The sequence below is a fragment of the Gossypium hirsutum genome, chromosome D04 (assembly GCF_007990345.1).
Source record: "Gossypium hirsutum isolate 1008001.06 chromosome D04, Gossypium_hirsutum_v2.1, whole genome shotgun sequence".
Taxonomy (NCBI): domain Eukaryota; kingdom Viridiplantae; phylum Streptophyta; class Magnoliopsida; order Malvales; family Malvaceae; genus Gossypium; species Gossypium hirsutum.
The window spans coordinates 7,865,803-7,882,912 of NC_053440.1; the positions used below are offsets into that span (position 1 = coordinate 7,865,803).

Here is a 17,110-nt window from a genome sequence, read left to right on the forward strand (position 1 = left end):
CATTTACCACAAATTTTCTGGGGGTATGTTGTGCTACATTCTGTCTTCCTTATTAATCGAACCCCAACTCCCTTACTTTCTAATCAAACACCATTTGAAAAGTTTTATAATACCAAATCTGATTATTCCATGTTCAAGGTTTTTGGATGTTTAAGCTATGCTTCCACTCTATCTTCCCACCGCCACAAATTTGATTCTCTGGCAAGGCAATGCATATTTCTTGGTTATAAACCTCATGTTAAAGGTTATATCCTCCTTGATACAAATTCCCGAGTCATATTTGTATCACGAAATGTTACTTTTCATGAAACCAACTTTCTTTTCTCCCACCAAAACACCTATGATTCCATCTCCCCCCCTCAATTACTTGAACTTGACACTACATATGATGATCCTTCTCCACCACACTCACCACAAAGAACCCAACCCCACCACCACCACCACCTTCTCCTCCTCCATATTCTCGTCCACAAAGAACCAGGCAGCAACCCACCTGTTTACAAGATTACCATTGTTATAATGTTACAATTGCTGCCAATCATCTAGGTACACCACATTCTCTTACTTCCTTTATCTCTTATAAACACTTATCACCATTACACTTGCATTATACTCTTGCCATTTCTGTTTTTATTGAACCTAAAACCTATAAGCAAACCATCCAACAGCCACAATGGATCAAGGCAATGCAAGCTGAGATTAGTGCTCTTGAAGAGAATAATACCTGGATCTTCACTACCTTACCAGAGGGTAAAACACCAATTGGGTGCAAATGGGTGTTTAGAATAAAACATCGAGCTGATGGATCAATTGAATGTTATAAGGCTCGATTGGTTGCCAAGGGTTACACACAAACTAAAAGGGTTGATTATTTCGAAACATTTTCACCTGTTGCAAAGATCACAACTGTCAGACTTCTTCTAGCTTTGGTTGCTTGCAACAACTAGTACCTTCACCAACTAGATGTAAACAATGCTTTTCTACATGGTGGTCTCCATGAAGAAGTTTACATGCTCCCTCCTCTTGGTTTTGCACCTTCTACTTCTAATCAAGTTTGCAAATTACAAAAATCACTCTACGGATTGAAGCAAGCAAGCAGACAATGGTTCTCCAAGCTCACAACTGCCTTACTTACCCTTAGATACATTCAATTTTCTGCTGACTATTCTTTGTTTGTGAAACGACAGCAAGATACCTTCACAGTTCTTCTAGTATATGTTGATGATATCATCTTGACTGGTAATTCACTCTCTGAAATTACCAAAGTGAAGGCCTATCTAGATCAACAGTTTCGGATTAAAGATCTTGGAGAACTAAAGTACTTTCTTGGCCTGGAAGTTGCTCGAACTACTGCTGGAATTCACCTCTCACAGAGGAAATATGCTTTGGAAATCTTAGAGGATTCCAGATTTATGGATTGTACACCTGCCAAGACTCCATTAGCATCTAAATCAAAGTTTACTTCCGATTCTGGTGCCCTCCTTCATGATGTTACTTCATATCGACAACTTGTAGGAAGGCTAATCTATTTGACATCAACACGGCCTAATCTTGCCTTTGCCGTGCAACAATTGAGCCAATTCATGGACAAACCTATTAATCAACATTTGCAAGCTGCTCACCGTATTCTTCGATACTTGAAAGCTTGTCCTAGCAATGGTTTGTTTTATCCATCTTCCTCTCCTCTTGATCTTCGAGCATTCAGTGATTCAGATTGGGCTGGATGTCTCGAATCTCGGCGTTCCATCACCGGATTCTGCATCTTCTTGGGAAACTTACTAATCAGTTGGAAATCTAAGAAGCAACCAACTGTCTCGCGTTCATCTTCTGAGGCTGAGTATAGAGCTTTAGCTTCCACTGTTTATGAAGTTCAATGGCTCCATTATCTTCTTCACGATCTTGGCACCACTCTTGTCCGTGCAACACCCTTGTTCTGTGACAACAATTCTACTATTCAGATTGCCAATAACCCCACTTTCCACGAACACACCAAACACATAGAAATTGATTGTCACATCGTCCGGGAAAAGGTAACCACTTGCATTGTGCACCTGATGCCTTGCAAATCAAGTGATCAACTCGCTGACCTCTTCACCAAGTCACACGCTGCTCAACCATTTCATGACATTGTTAGCAAACTGGGAATGCTTAATATCCATTCTCCAATTTGAAGGGGACTATTAGTAGTTAAGCAATTGATTAAATTAGCTCAAATTATAATTAGTTTTGTTAGTTAAAAGTTTGTTATCCAGCCTGTATATAGCTAGCTTCTAGATCTTTTTATTCGGATCTTACATTGGTCAAATACTTGTATATAAGCTATTGTAAATAATTCAAATAATAACAGAAAATCATTTTACCAATATTTCCACAATATTGTCATTTCATATTTCAATTATTTTTCCTATTACTTTTGTACAATGTCTTAGCTTATCGCGTGTTTTATATAATTTATTATGGTAATTTAATTTTAATTCTAACTTCATTTACTTGAGAATCGGATGATTTCATTATATATATTATGTTGAAAACAATTTCTATTAATTTTCTTATGCATAGCTTAAGGTAAATAATTAAATTTAAAACCAAACATAAAAATCCAATTTATTTTATCAATTTCTTAAGTGAGCTCATGTGATTTTATTTTGGCTTAATATACGGGTTTGTTATTTTTATTATTATGATATTTATATTTATTTTTGTCCAATGTGATAGAAATTATTTTATTACTTATAGAAAGCAATGTTAATTTTTTAAAGTTGAATTCGAGTTTTAGAGTTAATTTAACTAAAATTCATAATTAGTTAATAATGTCAGTAATTAACTTTTAAGAAATTAACCAAACTAAAAAAAATACTAGATAACACTTTATTTAATAAATTAAATAAATTCACAATTAATACTTAATTTAGTCTATTAATAAATTTATGAAAAGTCAAACCTAATAATATTAGTAATTAATATCCATCAAATCAAATTTAAAATTCGAATTAAATTGTAAAAGTTAACACCATAACTTTGTATACCAAAGATGTATAACTTTTGCAAAATAAAAGTAACATATTGGAAAAAAACTCACATGTAAAATTGGGTAAACTAGTATTCACCCAACTATTAGTAAATTTTTTTTAGTTACTCAACTATTAAAAGTACAAAATGATTACCCAATTATTCAACTTTTTTCTTTTTGGTCACTAGTTATTAAATTACTAACAAAAATAAACTTGTCAGCTTTTAAAATTGGCATAATAACAACTTTGGCACTCAACATTATACATTATGTCAATTTAGTATTGATTCCAAAAAATTAACCTTCAACATTTTCACATTATGTAATTTGGTATCTTTTCTTTTTGTAGTTTCACTTATATTTGTGACATTGAGGGGTTAATTTTAAAAGAATGAAAAAAGATGAAAATTATTGCCTTAGATTTTTGGATGTTTCTATTTTTGTATATTTCCAATCAAATTTAATTGATAATTTTTTTTAACTTTTTAAGTGAAAGCACCACAATAAAAAACAAAATTGGAAGAAAAAAAAAGACCAAATTACACAATGTGTAAGCGTTGATGGTTAATTTTTTTAGAATTAAGATCAAATTGACACAATGTACAAATGTTGCGGGTTAATGTTACTATTATGTCAATTTTAAAAGCTCACACCATCTTTCCATCATCCATGGTGATAAAAAAAATCAAATAATTATGATACTATTTTGTAACTTTTCATAATTGGATGACAAAAAAAAATCTTACTATTAGTTGGATGATTTAAGTATAGTTTACCCTAAAAATTTTGTTAAATTCAAGTAACAAATGATGAATTAAACATTTTATTTTATCTTTGTAGAGTGTGCCTCGTATTTTAGATGAAACAGAGTTGACGTCGTGAAGAAGAAGAGCCGTTGTCCCAACGACGCAACTACGACGTCCTGAGGAGAAGTAACGCCATGCCTCGACGACACGATAATGAACATCTCAACGAGCCAATAGCAACTTCATGACATGGCGATTTGTTCTCCACTTAACCAGGTTTTTTTCTCTTAGTTAAACTCTATTATATTTTTCCAATCTAACTTTAATTATTATAGAGATGCTTTAGTAATATTTGTACATAAAATTGAGCCTATAAATAGGCCCCTTTAAGAGAGGGTTTGTGTGAATTTTGATAAATCTTTATATTTAAGGTTCGGTGTTTATTTGTTTCTCTATTTTGTACTTTCCTTTTTTTAATTTTTTGTATTTTTAGTAAAATTTCTTGGCCCATAATTTTTATTCTTTTCAGATCAGTTTTTTCACATAAATATTTGTATCTAATTTTATCAAATTTAATTTGTGTTGGTTGCATAATTCGAATTCGACCTAGCAATTTTGAATGTGAGGTTTTTTAAATGAAGGACAAATTAGTAAATATAACATGTTACTTTGAAAGTTTTTCTTAAGACATGGACAAATCAGTAAATGCAAGGCTACAGTATTTGTCAAGTCTCACCAAAATTCCATCAGCGTTACGTCAACAATATAAAAAGAACCCCACCAGAACTGATTGCAGGAATAAATCTCCTCCTCCTCAAAGATATAAAATTCCCGTATTTTTCTATCTAAACAAATACTCCCTCCTTGCGAGAGCCCTAGATGTCAACATCAAGCCAACCTCAGTTCCGTTATACCCAGACGCCATCGAAGGTCCTCCATCTCCGTAATCTCCCATGGGAGTGTGCGGAAGAGGAACTCGTCGAACTTTGTAAACCCTTTGGGAAGATCGTTAATACTAAATGCAATGTTGGCGCCAATCGAAACCAAGCTTTTGTTGAATTCGTAAGCTTCTAAATCCATCAATAGTTTTTTTTCTTTTTTCTTTTTTGTAATTTATATACTGCCTTGTGTTAGGTTGAGGTCAATTATTTACTGATACTTTCTTGTGTAAATTTGAATTGTAAATTGGAAAATTTAGTCTTTTTTGGGTGACAGTTTGTTTTGTTTAGCATGGCAATAATAATTTAATTTTCGGCTGATTTTGTTCTTTGCAATGTAGATTTCATGGGTCGATGGCAGAATTGAATTTTTATTTTTATTCATTTTGTTGTGTTTTAGGGATGATGGTTTTGTTCCACTGTGTTAGGTTAAGGTTAATTACTAATGCGCAAGATGAAGTTTTATTTTTGTTTTCTTTTCTATCAAATCACAAATATAAATTTGGTGGGTTAGTTGGCAATTGGAATTTTTGATCGATGATGGTTTTATTTTTTAGTGTAAATATTTTATGGGTTAATTTCAATTAGTGAAGTCTAGATAATCTTTTTAAAGGGTGATCAGTGATGGTTTGATGTTAAGAAAAGGTGTTACTTTTATTTGCAGGCAGACTTAAATCAGGCTATTTCAATGGTTTCATACTATGCTTCATCATCAGAACCAGCACAGATTCGTGGAAAAACTGTGTATATTCAATATTCAAACAGACATGAAATTGTCAACAACAAAAGTCCTGGAGATACCCCTGGAAATGTGTTGCTGGTTACCATTGAGGGTGTGGAACCTAATGACGTGACCATTGAGACCATTCACTTGGTAAGTGATTATTTCTGGCACATGCATTTCTTCAAATAAATGCGACCAATTGTTACAGATTTTCTGTTATTCTTCTGGCACATGCATTTCTTCAAATAAATGTGACCAGTTGTTACAGATTTTCTGTTATTCTGCTAAAAGATTAGGTAGTTTAAGGTGTTAAAGCCTTTTTATGCTTAGGGGCTTCTGGTATTTGCATAAGGAATTGGAGTTTTGGATGAACCTTGCTCCAAGGAGCCTATCGGTATGAGTAAATGAAGATATCTTGTATTTATAGTTATAAATTGACCTGTTTTTAGTCCGTCTAAATCTTGTGAAGCTTTGTTTTGAATGAGAATACTTGTTGCGATTGTGAACTATTAAAATAGAAAGTTCATGAAGTGTCCTTCAGTCAACAGATTGATTGATGATCTTTTTAGGTAATATACCTCTGAAGTTAAAGGTACCATACAGTGAAAGTATCAGTTTTAACTATCATAATATACAATGAATTAAACTGTCTTTTTTTTCTTGTTCTTTTACATAATAGCATCATTTTAATTGAAATCAGTTGTATCATAGATGGTTATGCCCCTTATTTAAATTCCTTTGTTGGAGATAGTTTGGAGATATTGTCATGTACGTCATACTCCTTTCTAGGGTATATCCTGAGGCATGTATGCTCAGGTGTCATTCTGAACTTATTTCTCATCCATTTGCATATGCTAACAGTGATTTCTCCCATTATGCTATTGCTTGTGATGTTTGCTAGTGTTCTTTTTAATTTATATTTTTGAATTTATGATCTGTGATTGTATCTAATTGAATTTGGTTTCAGGTATTTTCTGCATTTGGTTTTGTGCACAAGATTGCTACTTTTGAAAAGGCTGCTGGATTCCAGGTGAGATGTCAAAAATATGCATTTGGATCTTTGGAGATTGCATATCTTCCAATATCATACTCATTTAATGGTAAATTTGGCAGGCATTAATCCAATTCACTGATGCTGAAACTGCATCTTCGGCGAGGAATGCATTGGATGGGAGAAGTATTCCCAGGTAAGTACTATAGCCTTGCATCCTCCTTCTTTAACACATATTCTCATTTTTCTCATCTAGCATCACTTAATTCTCTTCTTTATATTTATTGTACGATATGTGGTTCAGGAATTTCATAAAATGTGGTTGTGTTGTAATGTTTTATCATGATATTTTGAATTTAGGTACTTGCTTCCAGATCATGTTACTTCTTGTTACCTGAGAATCTCATATTCAGCACACACTGATCTGAATATCAAGTTTCAGTCTCATCGGAGCAGGTAAAAGTGCATCCAAAATATCATGATATTTTCTATTTAAAGTTCATCAATGTTTGGTCGTGTTCATTTCTGAAATCTGAAGTAATGATCCTGCGAAATATTTATTTTGGCATCTGATATGTTTCTAATCAATGTGTATGCTTTTTGTCATCTAGGGTGTTAGTGAAGCCTGGTAGTCAGCACACAGATGTGTTGTCATGGCCGCTTAGTAATTTTCTTAATCTTTTGACCACAGTTCCCTGCATTTTCAAATTACATTATAGTTGCAGTTGTTTATATGTTGATTGTGGAATTACGACTTTGGGGGCATCATGAGTAGGGGGAGCTTTTGCTCCTTCTTTCATACAAATAAATTTTGTAATTGACTGATCATTGGAGCATATCATGTAACATGCTAGTAAAATTAATCTGATATGATGTTTGAATATTGCTTTTAAACTTGTTTAGTGTTTCCCATTGCGAACCATTCAACTGTTGTATGCTTGCAATTATTTATTCTATTAGCTGAACAATTCGTCGTCATGGAACCTGAGTTTTTTCAAGTATTTTAAAGTCATAACAATAGTCTCTGCTATGATGTTCATTTTTCTTATATAATAAAAGTGGGTCAGCATGCAAATTGGCAGAAGCTTTACTTACTTGTGGGGGATAGAGACTTCTGTATGTTATTGTAATTTTTATTAATAACATTCATTTGTTGTATTCCATAAAAATATTATCTATTTTGCTTCTCTTTGAACATTAGGAAGTGTTTCTGGAAGCATTGGTCGAATTCAAGGCTGTAGCATTCAGAGAATGAGTTGTAATTTTGCTAAGAGTCTTCAATTGGCATGTATTTGAAAGCTTTGAGTTGCTATTTGCTATATGGTTGGAACCAACTGGATGCAGTTAGAGTGATTGATCTACTATTCCTGTCAAACAAGATGGTTCTTGACTTGAACCCATAGTTTTTCATGTCATCTGATCATCTCGATTACATTTGCAGTATCATCTCTTTGTTACCATAAATCATTTATCCTTACTAGATGCAAATTTCTATTTGACATCAGGTGATGCATTTGTACTTAATGTGATCTGATTTTGTTTGCTCATTTTATGCAGGGACTATACCAATCCTTACCTTCCTGTGAATCCTACTGCAATGGAAGGACTTATGCAGGTAGATTTTTCAGTTACAAACATTTGACCTGTTTTATAAGTTGGGTATTCATTAATTTGTGGTAATCTCCAGCCTGTAGTTGGTCCGGATGGAAAAAAGCAAGAACCTCAGAGTAATGTGCTACTTGCTTCAATTGAAAATATGCAGTATGCTGTGACAGTTGATGTTCTTCACACGGTAGGATGTTGTGTTGCTGCCCCATTGGCATGCCAGTACTGGATTCTTGCTTGAAAATTTTCTCATATTTTTATTCTACTGGTTACATATTGTAGGTGTTCTCAGCATCTGGCACGGTCCAAAAGATTGCCATATTTGAGAAGAATGGTGGAACACAGGCACTTATTCAATATCCCGGTATGCTTTCATTACATGAATTCTGAATTTGTTTATTTCCGTCTTCAGTAATCCATACATACCTAATGATTTGATACCCAATTATCCTTCCATGCAAAGAGGACTTGGACAATTGAGTTTTTTCTCTTTTTTGGTCATTCTTTCCCTACTTCACGAACCTTTCCTACATATGGTATTTTAAAAAAATTTTATTTCATTATTAAGGTGGGCACCTAGGCACTAATGAAAGACCGGACAGTATATGTGCCTCACCACTCTTTGTGAAGGGAATTTGTTAAGATGCATCTTCGGCACCTTTGCAAAAGCAAAAGCAAATCAGATCTAATGTCTTCTCTTTTAAAGTTTCATGCAAAGTGCATTGATGTGTATATTATATAATAACTATAATACCATTCTCTTGGCTTCGCTTTGTTCGGTTTCATTTGAAATTTGTTCTCTTTCTGATGATTGTGGGATACTTTTTTCCACACCTTATCTCAAAGATTTGAACTTTGAGAGCGTCCAGGTCTATGGGATGTGCCTTGGGGACCATTAGACATGTAATGACCTGCAAATTACTTGGTTTTGTAATTCATGTTTTTACGTTAGAGAGTATTTTGATCGATTTTACTGATGTTGAATGTATTATATCCAGATGTTACAACCGCAGCAGTTGCCAAAGAATCCTTAGAGGGACACTGCATATATGATGGTGGCTATTGTAAGCTTCATCTATCATACTCTCGTCATACTGATCTCAATGTAAAGGTATAAATATGTGCTTTTTGAGTTAATGTAGGAAAAATAACTTAGGACTTCATTAGAAGATAAAGGGAATCTGTTCTTGATTGGGAAAAAAAGGGGATCTTGTCCTTAAATTGTATGCTTCTTGACTATGTTATTCGAATTTGGATATAAGCGTCAGATAAGTGTATGTGTCTGGCACAGGTATGCTCAAATTTTTAATAAGTTTTTCCCTATATTTAAAGGTTCCCTGGAGGATCCCTACATTCATATCCAAAAATGTGTACTTAAAGAAAAATAAAGTCATAGCAATGTTGTCACATGATTCTGATGAGTTCATCTTTTGCCGCAGGCATACAGTGATAAAAGTAGAGATTACACAATCTCAGACCCGAGTTTGCTTGCAACACAAGTTCCGGGATTGCCTGCTGCTCCAAATGCTTGGCAGAATCCTCAGGGTGTTCCGGTGCACCTTGGTACTGACTATTCGGCTTCAGCTGCAATACAGGGTCAACCTCTTGCTGGACAAGTTCCTGCTTGGGATCCAAATTTTCAGGCTAGGCTGCCATATGGATCAGTTCCTGGTCAAACATATCAATCGTTGACAGCCCCTACATACGTTAATGTGGCAAGACCTGCAGGTTCATCACCCCTTTCACAACCTGGTGCATCTTCCATGCCCATGCAGCAGCAGCAGCAGCCGCCATGGGCTAATGTTAGACAAGGAGGTGCAGCGGAGCTGGGTCAGCCTCCTTATTACAGTCGATGACCTGTGTCTATTCTATAATGAAATTAAATGATCCTTTGTCTATCTTATATTCCTCATAAGGATTCGCCAATTGGATCTCTTAAGTTATGACTGAAATTAAATTTTTTTTTTATTGGATTGGAAGTGTTGTTTTTTTTGTTTGTTTTGGAAACCATCTCCACCATTGATGCCAAAAAGAGGTAGCGCTGAAAATGAAATGGTAAATTAATGTACAAGAGATGCTTTCATGCTAAAATTGAAGTTGTGATTTAGAAATGATGAAGGTGCCTGCAATTTCAATCATCCTGACACCCTTTTTCATCAAGTATTTGTGTCCAGAGATAAACTCTCATGAACTCTTCACATGGGGAATTTTGGGAAAGAAAAGGGAAATATATTGTGGGACTGTACACTTTGATATACCGTGAGTAGGTAAAGTAAGTGGTTGTAAATGCGTTTAGAGTATTTATAAAATAGTCGAACACCATTCCCTATTTAAAGTATAACATATTATAGCACATTTATGCACAGCATTGAGTTTGCCATTTCAAGACAGGTTCAGATTCTTTCAGTTTCAGCTCATTTATGCACAGCAGTGCTTGAACAACACTATGTTTTGCCTAACATGTTTTATTCCCATGATAATGTCCGATCATTAGAACAAGTTTCCTTGAAGTGTTATCTTTTCAATCCAAACCCACCATATGATCTACCTTTTGCTTCACTCAAAACCCTTTGCTTCTTTGATCGTGCGATTGACGATGAAACTTTAAAGGCGTTGGTTTCTAAGTTCCCTGTTCTTGAAGGCTTCACAATTGACCGGCGCCATAGATTACGTAACTTTAAAGTTTGTGTCGAAGTATGAGGCTTAAGCACCTAGTACTTAGATGCATAGGGGACCATTATTTGAATCTAGAAATTGATGTGTCAAGCTTGTCAACTTTTAAATTCTGTGGAGATTTAATGAAGATTTCTTTCACTTCTTTGCCTTCCATTGTTGAAGCCACCGTTTTTCAATGGAGTTATAGAACATATGGGCAAGAATTTTCCATTAGAACATGGTTAAGAAATCTTGTCCATGTAAAGCAACTCAGTGTGAATTCTTGGTTTTCTCAGGTATATTTATTTCTCAGTAACTATTTGTTGCTTTGTTTTAAATGGATTTTGATTGTTTAATTGAAGTCTCATCTCCATTTTTTGTTCTTGGTATGGAAAGTTTCTTGCTAGAGAACAATAGGTAAACAAAAATGAATGGAAGATTTTCAAAAATCTTAAGGTCTTTTCTTGGTCTGGTCCATCGGCAAAAGAGTGTGAGCTCATAGCGCTAATTGCCTTCTTGGGTTATTGCCCCTCTTTGGAGATGATTGAAATAGATGTGAATAATTACTCGGTTTCCTTAATTCTCATCATTCTATTTGCACTATGATTCTTGATGGATTTGCAGTTTAGATCTTCGTATTGGGAAGAAGCTGGTGGGAGTAGACCAGCTTTTGCTTTGGAGCCTCCTTTTGTTGAGCTGAAAAAAGGAGATGGACAACTAACAACAGAGTTTCTGCATAATGTGAAGGAAATTAGGGTACATCATTTCTTTGGCTATAAAAGTGAGATTGAATTTATTAAGCATTTGTTGCAACAGGCAGTTATTCTTGAGACGTTATCTTTAACCTATCATAGGTTTGAATTTGATCTTGAATTTAGTGATAGATGTAATAATAGCCCTAAAGAGTTAGTTGAAGAGGAAATTTTTAGCTTGCCTAGAGTTTCCTCTCTTGTTCATATATTGTTTCATTAGACAAATTATTAGAAGTTCAAAACCTGAGAAGGTTGAATGCTATGATGTTTGGAAGAGGAACAGATGCTCTAAAATTATTAAATATTTGGGTCCAATCATCTATTACGACATCATTTGCCTTTGTTCATTACACAACAGTTTCATTCACCTCCAAAGAGTGAATGTTTCAGCAAAGTTGCCATCATGACTACATAGAACAATAAAGAAACATCCAGACAAAATTGTGAAGAACTTGGTACTATTGTGTCTCAAAATTTCACATCAGTTGTCCATGTACCTTGCACACTAGGGTGTTTAGTTACATGCCTTGTCTTCAATTTCACCACCTTTCTTCCCAATGCGTTTCTTAGCCTGGTTGCATAAAGAAGGATATCTTCAGGAGTCATATTCTTCACACATACCACCCGCTCGTTTTTGTTCTCTGAGAAATTGGCAAGATACATGTTTTGAGACATGGTTAAAAACAACGCATACGTGAATGCATCATGTCTGAAACTCATCCAAGAAAGAGTAACTTACTGTAAAAGCCTTTCAAATGTGGATGCTGCCCACGAATGAGTTCAGGAACCACCTCCAGCTGAGGGTTTTTCTCTTTAAAAGTTGGTAACTCTGACTCCATAAATGCCCTGGCATAACCATGTCAAAATTACCATGAGTTTGAAGAATTCAGAATCCATTTAAAGGAGAGAATTCATATTTGTACATGCTTCTTGTTATTATTAATTATAACATAGTTGAACTTGAGACTACCATGGTATATGAGTCAAAAACCAAATGTTAACAAAGTATGGCCTTTTCATTTACCTTACTTGAAAGGCATCCCAATATTGTATCATTAAGTCATTAGAAAACTTATTCGTGTGATAATGCCTAGCAAAAGCAGTCCGTTAGATTTTACCATCCCCACAGCAAATTTCTTTTCAAAAATTTCTCAAGTCAATTCCCTCTCCAGAATAGCCTCAGTCACATGACAAAAGAAAATGGAGGGAAATGTGCTTCTCTGTTTCTATTTTGGTCCCCAAATACTTGGGTGGATGAGTAATGACAATGTTCAATTTTTCACTACTCTTTCACCAGGTCGCAGTAATTATCAGTGCATACACATGCAGAGATGACTTGAGTACCCTAATGTAACCCAAAGTGCTAAGCATTCAAATAACTAGTACAAATATTAAAGAAAGCAGCCTATCTCAAGATGAACTCCAACATCATCCAAGATATCCTGCTTAATCTATGATATCCCACTACTTTGGTGATCATATATTTAATAACCTACAGCTAGATTCAGATCATCCATAATTTCAACTATCAAACCATCACATTATGCGCAGATGAAAGTGACACAGCTTAATACTAGCTTGAGAACCTGATTCATTCATTATTTGCAAATTACTCAGAAGTGGTTCAATAGTTTAGTTTATATATAGATACAAGTCTCCACAGCATAAACAAGAATAATACCTAAAGTTGAAATGCAAATCTTAGCACAAACTCTTGGCTAACAGATCAAGAAAACATTTAACAAATAGGTACCTGCTTTATTAGGCAAACAAAGACGAGAAAAACACATTGCAATGTTGGAATTGAAAAGAGAAATGCAACAAACATTGAGATTTCGAGAAAGTACTTTACTCCAGAGGTGTCAAGCAAATATACCAAAAATAATATAAGCCAGAAAGTTTAAAAGATAATACTCAAGAGGCTTATATAAAAGTTAACAAGTGGAAAAAAAAGAAGGATTAAAATCATACCTGATGCCCCGGCTACTACCTCCCCAATCACAATAGCTTACAATCAGCTTTTTAAGTTGCCAAACTCCTCGCAGTGCCATCTTCATTTTCAAAACATAAAAAAATTATTAACTAAGTATATGTTTAACCCCCCCCCTACCCCCTCTTTTTATTTTCTAAATAGCAATACATATAAAACAAATGAATTGCACCTTTTGTTTTTGCCAATTATTTCCATAAATTTCAGAATATAATGCTAACTTAAATACTATAATTCAACCATAAGACATTAATTTTTTCAGAAAATTCAAGAAAGTGAAAGCAAATAGTAAAACTATTTTGAACAATACGATTAAATAAATACTCAACACCTCCTACAACTTAGCATTTCAACTACACAAATTCACAATGTAACCTACTAGTTACAACTTCGACCTACAAATTTATATTCTATAACAAACTAAAATCCCGCTTCTAATCAACTATCCTTAATGTAACATATAATGAGGAAAAAGAAAACAATATCTCAAAGATTCTATCACAGGAAAAAAAAAACAAATGAAACCCGAAAATTTGAACAGCATACATATAAATGGTCTTCTAAAATTGACCGGGAAAAGAGAAAACAACAACATTTTCAAACCCAATAACTTGAACCCAAAATCACCCCCCAAACAATAGATTGCATGCAAAGAGATTATAAATAACAGCAGAAAAAAGATAGATCTAGTAAAAAGAGACTCGAATTAGAAAAAAATTATAAAGAAAGAAAAAAAAGAACAGAGAAATCAACAGGAAAGAATGCAAATAAAGGGGAAATAATAATAGGCAAAATATGGGGATTTTACCTGACAAACGAAATCGATTCTCAGAGAAGACGATGAGTGTCTAGACACGAAAAAAAAGAAAAAGAATAGAAATATTTTGCCACGCTTTTCGTCACCTTTATTTTTTGATTGATACTAGGGTTTCGTACTCCTGTTAGACCCTTTCTCGCTTTTAGAGTTTTAGTCACTGTATCGTTTTAAGTTCAAGTCGAAAGTTTGACGTGGCTTTTTTATTTGTTTAATAACAATTTTAGTTTTTATTTATTTATAGATTTTATTAATTTAGACTTAATTTTAAAAAATTAATAAGTTTAATTCTTCAATTTAATTCTAATTATTAATTTTTTTCTCTCTACCTATTTTTTTTATGCTCTCAGCCATAGTTATTCAATACAATTTTCTGCATCAAATCATAAATTATCGATAAAGTTTTTTTATTGTTTATTATCAAATAAGAAAGATTTTTTTTTATTTTTTAGTATAATATGTGTTGTAGCACTATCTGCAAGATACATATTTTCATCGATCTTGAGTCCAACAAAGTTACAGTGAATATCATTGTTCTTAAATTAAAAGAGAAATGAAATTATAAAAAGAACAAAAGAGAATAATTGAAAAACGAAAGGATAATTCAACTTTTACTTGCAATACAAAAAATTTATACATGCTCTTTATTTATAGAGTTTCAATTACTATATGTTACAAAAATATAACAAAAATAATTAAGGTACACTGTAAATTATTTAAAGATTACAAGAGTTACAAGAAAATAAATGATTGGGGATTATGAATTTTTTTAATAAATATAACTCAAAAAAATAATTAATTACTTAAATGACTTATTTTTTTGATAAAATACGAAAATAACCTAAAATCTATAGTAAAAATTAGTGGAGCCAAAGTGTTTGGCACCACCAATATGCCATGTCAACAATCTGCATTAAAAATTAATTTTTTGGTGAAGCCATGTAGAATGATGTCACTTGTATAAATATTAGAGAAGTATTGTGATTTTTGAAAGGATGGGGTTTAAACAATTTTATCTTTTTTTGGTCTACCGGCCTATTTGACTATTGAAACAACTTAAATTTTTTTATTTTTTTCATCCGTTACTTTTTCTGATTCTTTGTCCTTTTTCATTTTTTTGGTTTTTCTTTTTAACTTTTTTTATTTATACTTTTTAAGTTTTATTTATTTGTTTTATTTATTTGCTTATTATTAATTTTATAAAATTTGAAATGAATATTTTAAATGTTTTATAATATTTGTACAAACCCAATAATGCCCGGGACCAACTAAACCTAGAATGGCCCAACACATGTAGGCCCAATTGAACTAGCCCAATACTGCAGAAAACCCTAGCAGCAAGTAGCCGCAACAAGCAGCAACCTCCCCAGCCTCCAGCCGCCGCAGGACTCGGAGATCAGCCTCCCCACGCGCGCCGTTCGCTCCACGACACCTGCAAAAACAGATTCAAAGAATCCGAAAGAGAAAAAACAGCAAAGACAGATATTGATTTTATTCTTTTTCTTTTTCTTTTTCGGGCTATAAAAAGCCTTTAGAAATCTGTAAAAGGGGGGAATTTTTCGGTAAAAAAAGATACGAAAATAGAAGCAAAAAACACAGAGAAATTTTTAAAATACAAAGGTGAATCGAGTTTTTCTTTTTTGTATATTTTCTATTATTATTATTGTTTTTTTGTAAACAAAAGTCAAAAAAAGGAGAAGGAAAACTCACCTAATCGCCAGAGCCAACGTGCCGTCGCGGTGACCCCTCTCCGTCGCAATCGGAGGCTGGGGTGTCGTCGGAGGCCAAGGGGGCGGCCTAGTGACGGCGGCGCAAAAGGGCAGGGTATAAACCCTAGCAGAGCTTCTCTGTTATTTTTTTTTGAATCAAAGAGGAAAATGAAATTTTTTAAGGAAAATTTGGCATTTATAAGGATTATGAAACGACGTCGTTTAGGACCTGCTTCAATGGCCTCAAAACGACGTTGTATAGGCCGAAACCCGACGACCCGACCCGTTTTCTCAGGATCCGCGTGTTTTTCTTTTAGTGGTCTATTTGCGCATTTGGTCCCCCGATTTTTAAAAACGTGTCTAAATCATTTTTTTGTTTCATTTAAATTTGGACCGCATGCTTTATTTTTGTTATATTTCAGTCCTTTTAAAAAGCAGTGCTTGCGGAGTTTGGGTAAATTTCCCTTTGGATTCCCCTCCTGTTGTGTGCGTTTCGATTTGGCCCTTTCTAGTGTTTTCCATTTTTTTAAATTTGGCCCTCAAACTCTGTTTCTTTTTTAGTTTGATCCTTAATCAATTTTTTTAGTTCTTTTATATTATTTGGCATTGTGTATTAATATTATATTATTCACTATCGTTATTATTATATATTTTCTATACATTTACATCTGCATATTTTATATCTGCATATTTAATATATATATATTTTTTAAAGTTTTTTTTTACATGCATACATATATTTCATTCGCACATTTCTAAATTTCTTTGTATATAATTTTTACTTTTTTTTATCTTAACTTTCACATGCTTTATATTTTATACATACTTACGCATTGTTATTTTGAAATATATATATACACATAATTTTGTATTTTTATTTTATTGAATTTCACATGTACATATTTTACATTTTCTTTTCATACCTTTTTATATACATGTGTATATATATATTATGCATTGGCATTTTATAGCATACATACATCTTTCATATTACACGCACATAGGCCTGCATTTTCTGTAATATATGTATATGTTCTTAGAATTATTATAAGGTTTTGTTGTTGTTCTATCTGGTGTATTTCATGTTTACATATATGTATACTTGTATATGCCTGTTTTAATATATGCATATATATGTTTTCAAATTTTATTTATGTTTCATACTTATATTTTGAC

At 33.3% G+C, this 17,110-nt stretch overlaps 4 protein-coding genes across 5 annotated transcripts; 3 read left to right on the forward strand and 1 right to left on the reverse strand.

Moving 5' to 3' along the window:
- Window positions 1-780: 780 nt before the first annotated feature.
- Window positions 781-2,171, forward strand: LOC107907959 (uncharacterized mitochondrial protein AtMg00810-like). Its single transcript, XM_041091369.1, has one exon. It carries the CDS (start codon window positions 1,011-1,013, stop codon window positions 2,169-2,171), a length of 1,161 nt encoding a protein of 386 aa, XP_040947303.1. The 5' UTR covers window positions 781-1,010.
- A 2,299-nt stretch (window positions 2,172-4,470) lies between these two features.
- On the forward strand, window positions 4,471-9,987 carry LOC107937415 (polypyrimidine tract-binding protein homolog 1). 2 transcript variants are annotated; one of them, XM_016870286.2, is made up of 10 exons: window positions 4,471-4,818; window positions 5,359-5,568; window positions 6,386-6,448; window positions 6,532-6,605; window positions 6,770-6,865; window positions 7,967-8,024; window positions 8,097-8,201; window positions 8,297-8,378; window positions 9,013-9,125; window positions 9,454-9,987. In XM_016870286.2, the coding sequence occupies exons 1-10, from the start codon at window positions 4,636-4,638 to the stop codon at window positions 9,868-9,870; spliced, it is 1,401 nt and encodes a 466-aa protein (XP_016725775.1). In that variant the 5' UTR covers window positions 4,471-4,635; the 3' UTR covers window positions 9,871-9,987. The 2 variants fall into 2 exon arrangements, with proteins under 2 accessions (XP_016725775.1, XP_016725776.1); XM_016870287.2 differs by having other exon boundaries at window positions 9,013-9,078.
- A 22-nt stretch (window positions 9,988-10,009) lies between these two features.
- Window positions 10,010-11,681, forward strand: LOC107937416 (uncharacterized). Its single transcript, XM_016870288.2, has 2 exons — window positions 10,010-10,965; window positions 11,294-11,681. The coding sequence occupies exons 1-2, from the start codon at window positions 10,711-10,713 to the stop codon at window positions 11,639-11,641; spliced, it is 603 nt and encodes a 200-aa protein (XP_016725777.1). The 5' UTR covers window positions 10,010-10,710; the 3' UTR covers window positions 11,642-11,681.
- A 34-nt stretch (window positions 11,682-11,715) lies between these two features.
- LOC107937417 (54S ribosomal protein L51, mitochondrial) lies at window positions 11,716-14,429 on the reverse strand. The gene is made up of 4 exons (XM_016870289.2): window positions 14,220-14,429; window positions 13,393-13,472; window positions 12,161-12,267; window positions 11,716-12,062 (listed from the first exon to the last, which is right to left on the reverse strand). Exons 2-4 carry the CDS (start codon window positions 13,470-13,472, stop codon window positions 11,890-11,892), a joined length of 360 nt encoding a protein of 119 aa, XP_016725778.1. The 5' UTR covers window positions 14,220-14,429; the 3' UTR covers window positions 11,716-11,889.
- Window positions 14,430-17,110: the final 2,681 nt, after the last annotated feature.

What these genes read in the sequence shown, in the direction of transcription:
- LOC107937416 (XM_016870288.2), top strand. Translation starts at nt 10,711, where the DNA reads ATGAGGCTTAAGCACCTAGTACTTAGATGCATAGGGGACCATTATTTG. An exon ending in TGAATTCTTGGTTTTCTCAG is followed by an intron (nt 10,966 to 11,293) that starts GTATATTTATTT and finishes ATGGATTTGCAG; the next exon opens with TTTAGATCTTCGTATTGGGA.
- LOC107907959 (XM_041091369.1), top strand. Translation starts at nt 1,011, where the DNA reads ATGCTCCCTCCTCTTGGTTTTGCACCTTCTACTTCTAATCAAGTTTGC.
- LOC107937417 (XM_016870289.2), bottom strand. Translation starts at nt 13,472, where the DNA reads ATGGCACTGCGAGGAGTTTGGCAACTTAAAAAGCTGATTGTAAGCTAT. An exon ending in GGTAGTAGCCGGGGCATCAG is followed by an intron (nt 12,268 to 13,392) that starts GTATGATTTTAA and finishes TGGTTATGCCAG; the next exon opens with GGCATTTATGGAGTCAGAGT. An exon ending in ACATTTGAAAGGCTTTTACA is followed by an intron (nt 12,063 to 12,160) that starts GTAAGTTACTCT and finishes CCAATTTCTCAG; the next exon opens with AGAACAAAAACGAGCGGGTG.
- LOC107937415 (XM_016870286.2), top strand. Translation starts at nt 4,636, where the DNA reads ATGTCAACATCAAGCCAACCTCAGTTCCGTTATACCCAGACGCCATCG. An exon ending in CCATTGAGACCATTCACTTG is followed by an intron (nt 5,569 to 6,385) that starts GTAAGTGATTAT and finishes ATTTGGTTTCAG; the next exon opens with GTATTTTCTGCATTTGGTTT. An exon ending in ATACTGATCTCAATGTAAAG is followed by an intron (nt 9,126 to 9,453) that starts GTATAAATATGT and finishes CTTTTGCCGCAG; the next exon opens with GCATACAGTGATAAAAGTAG.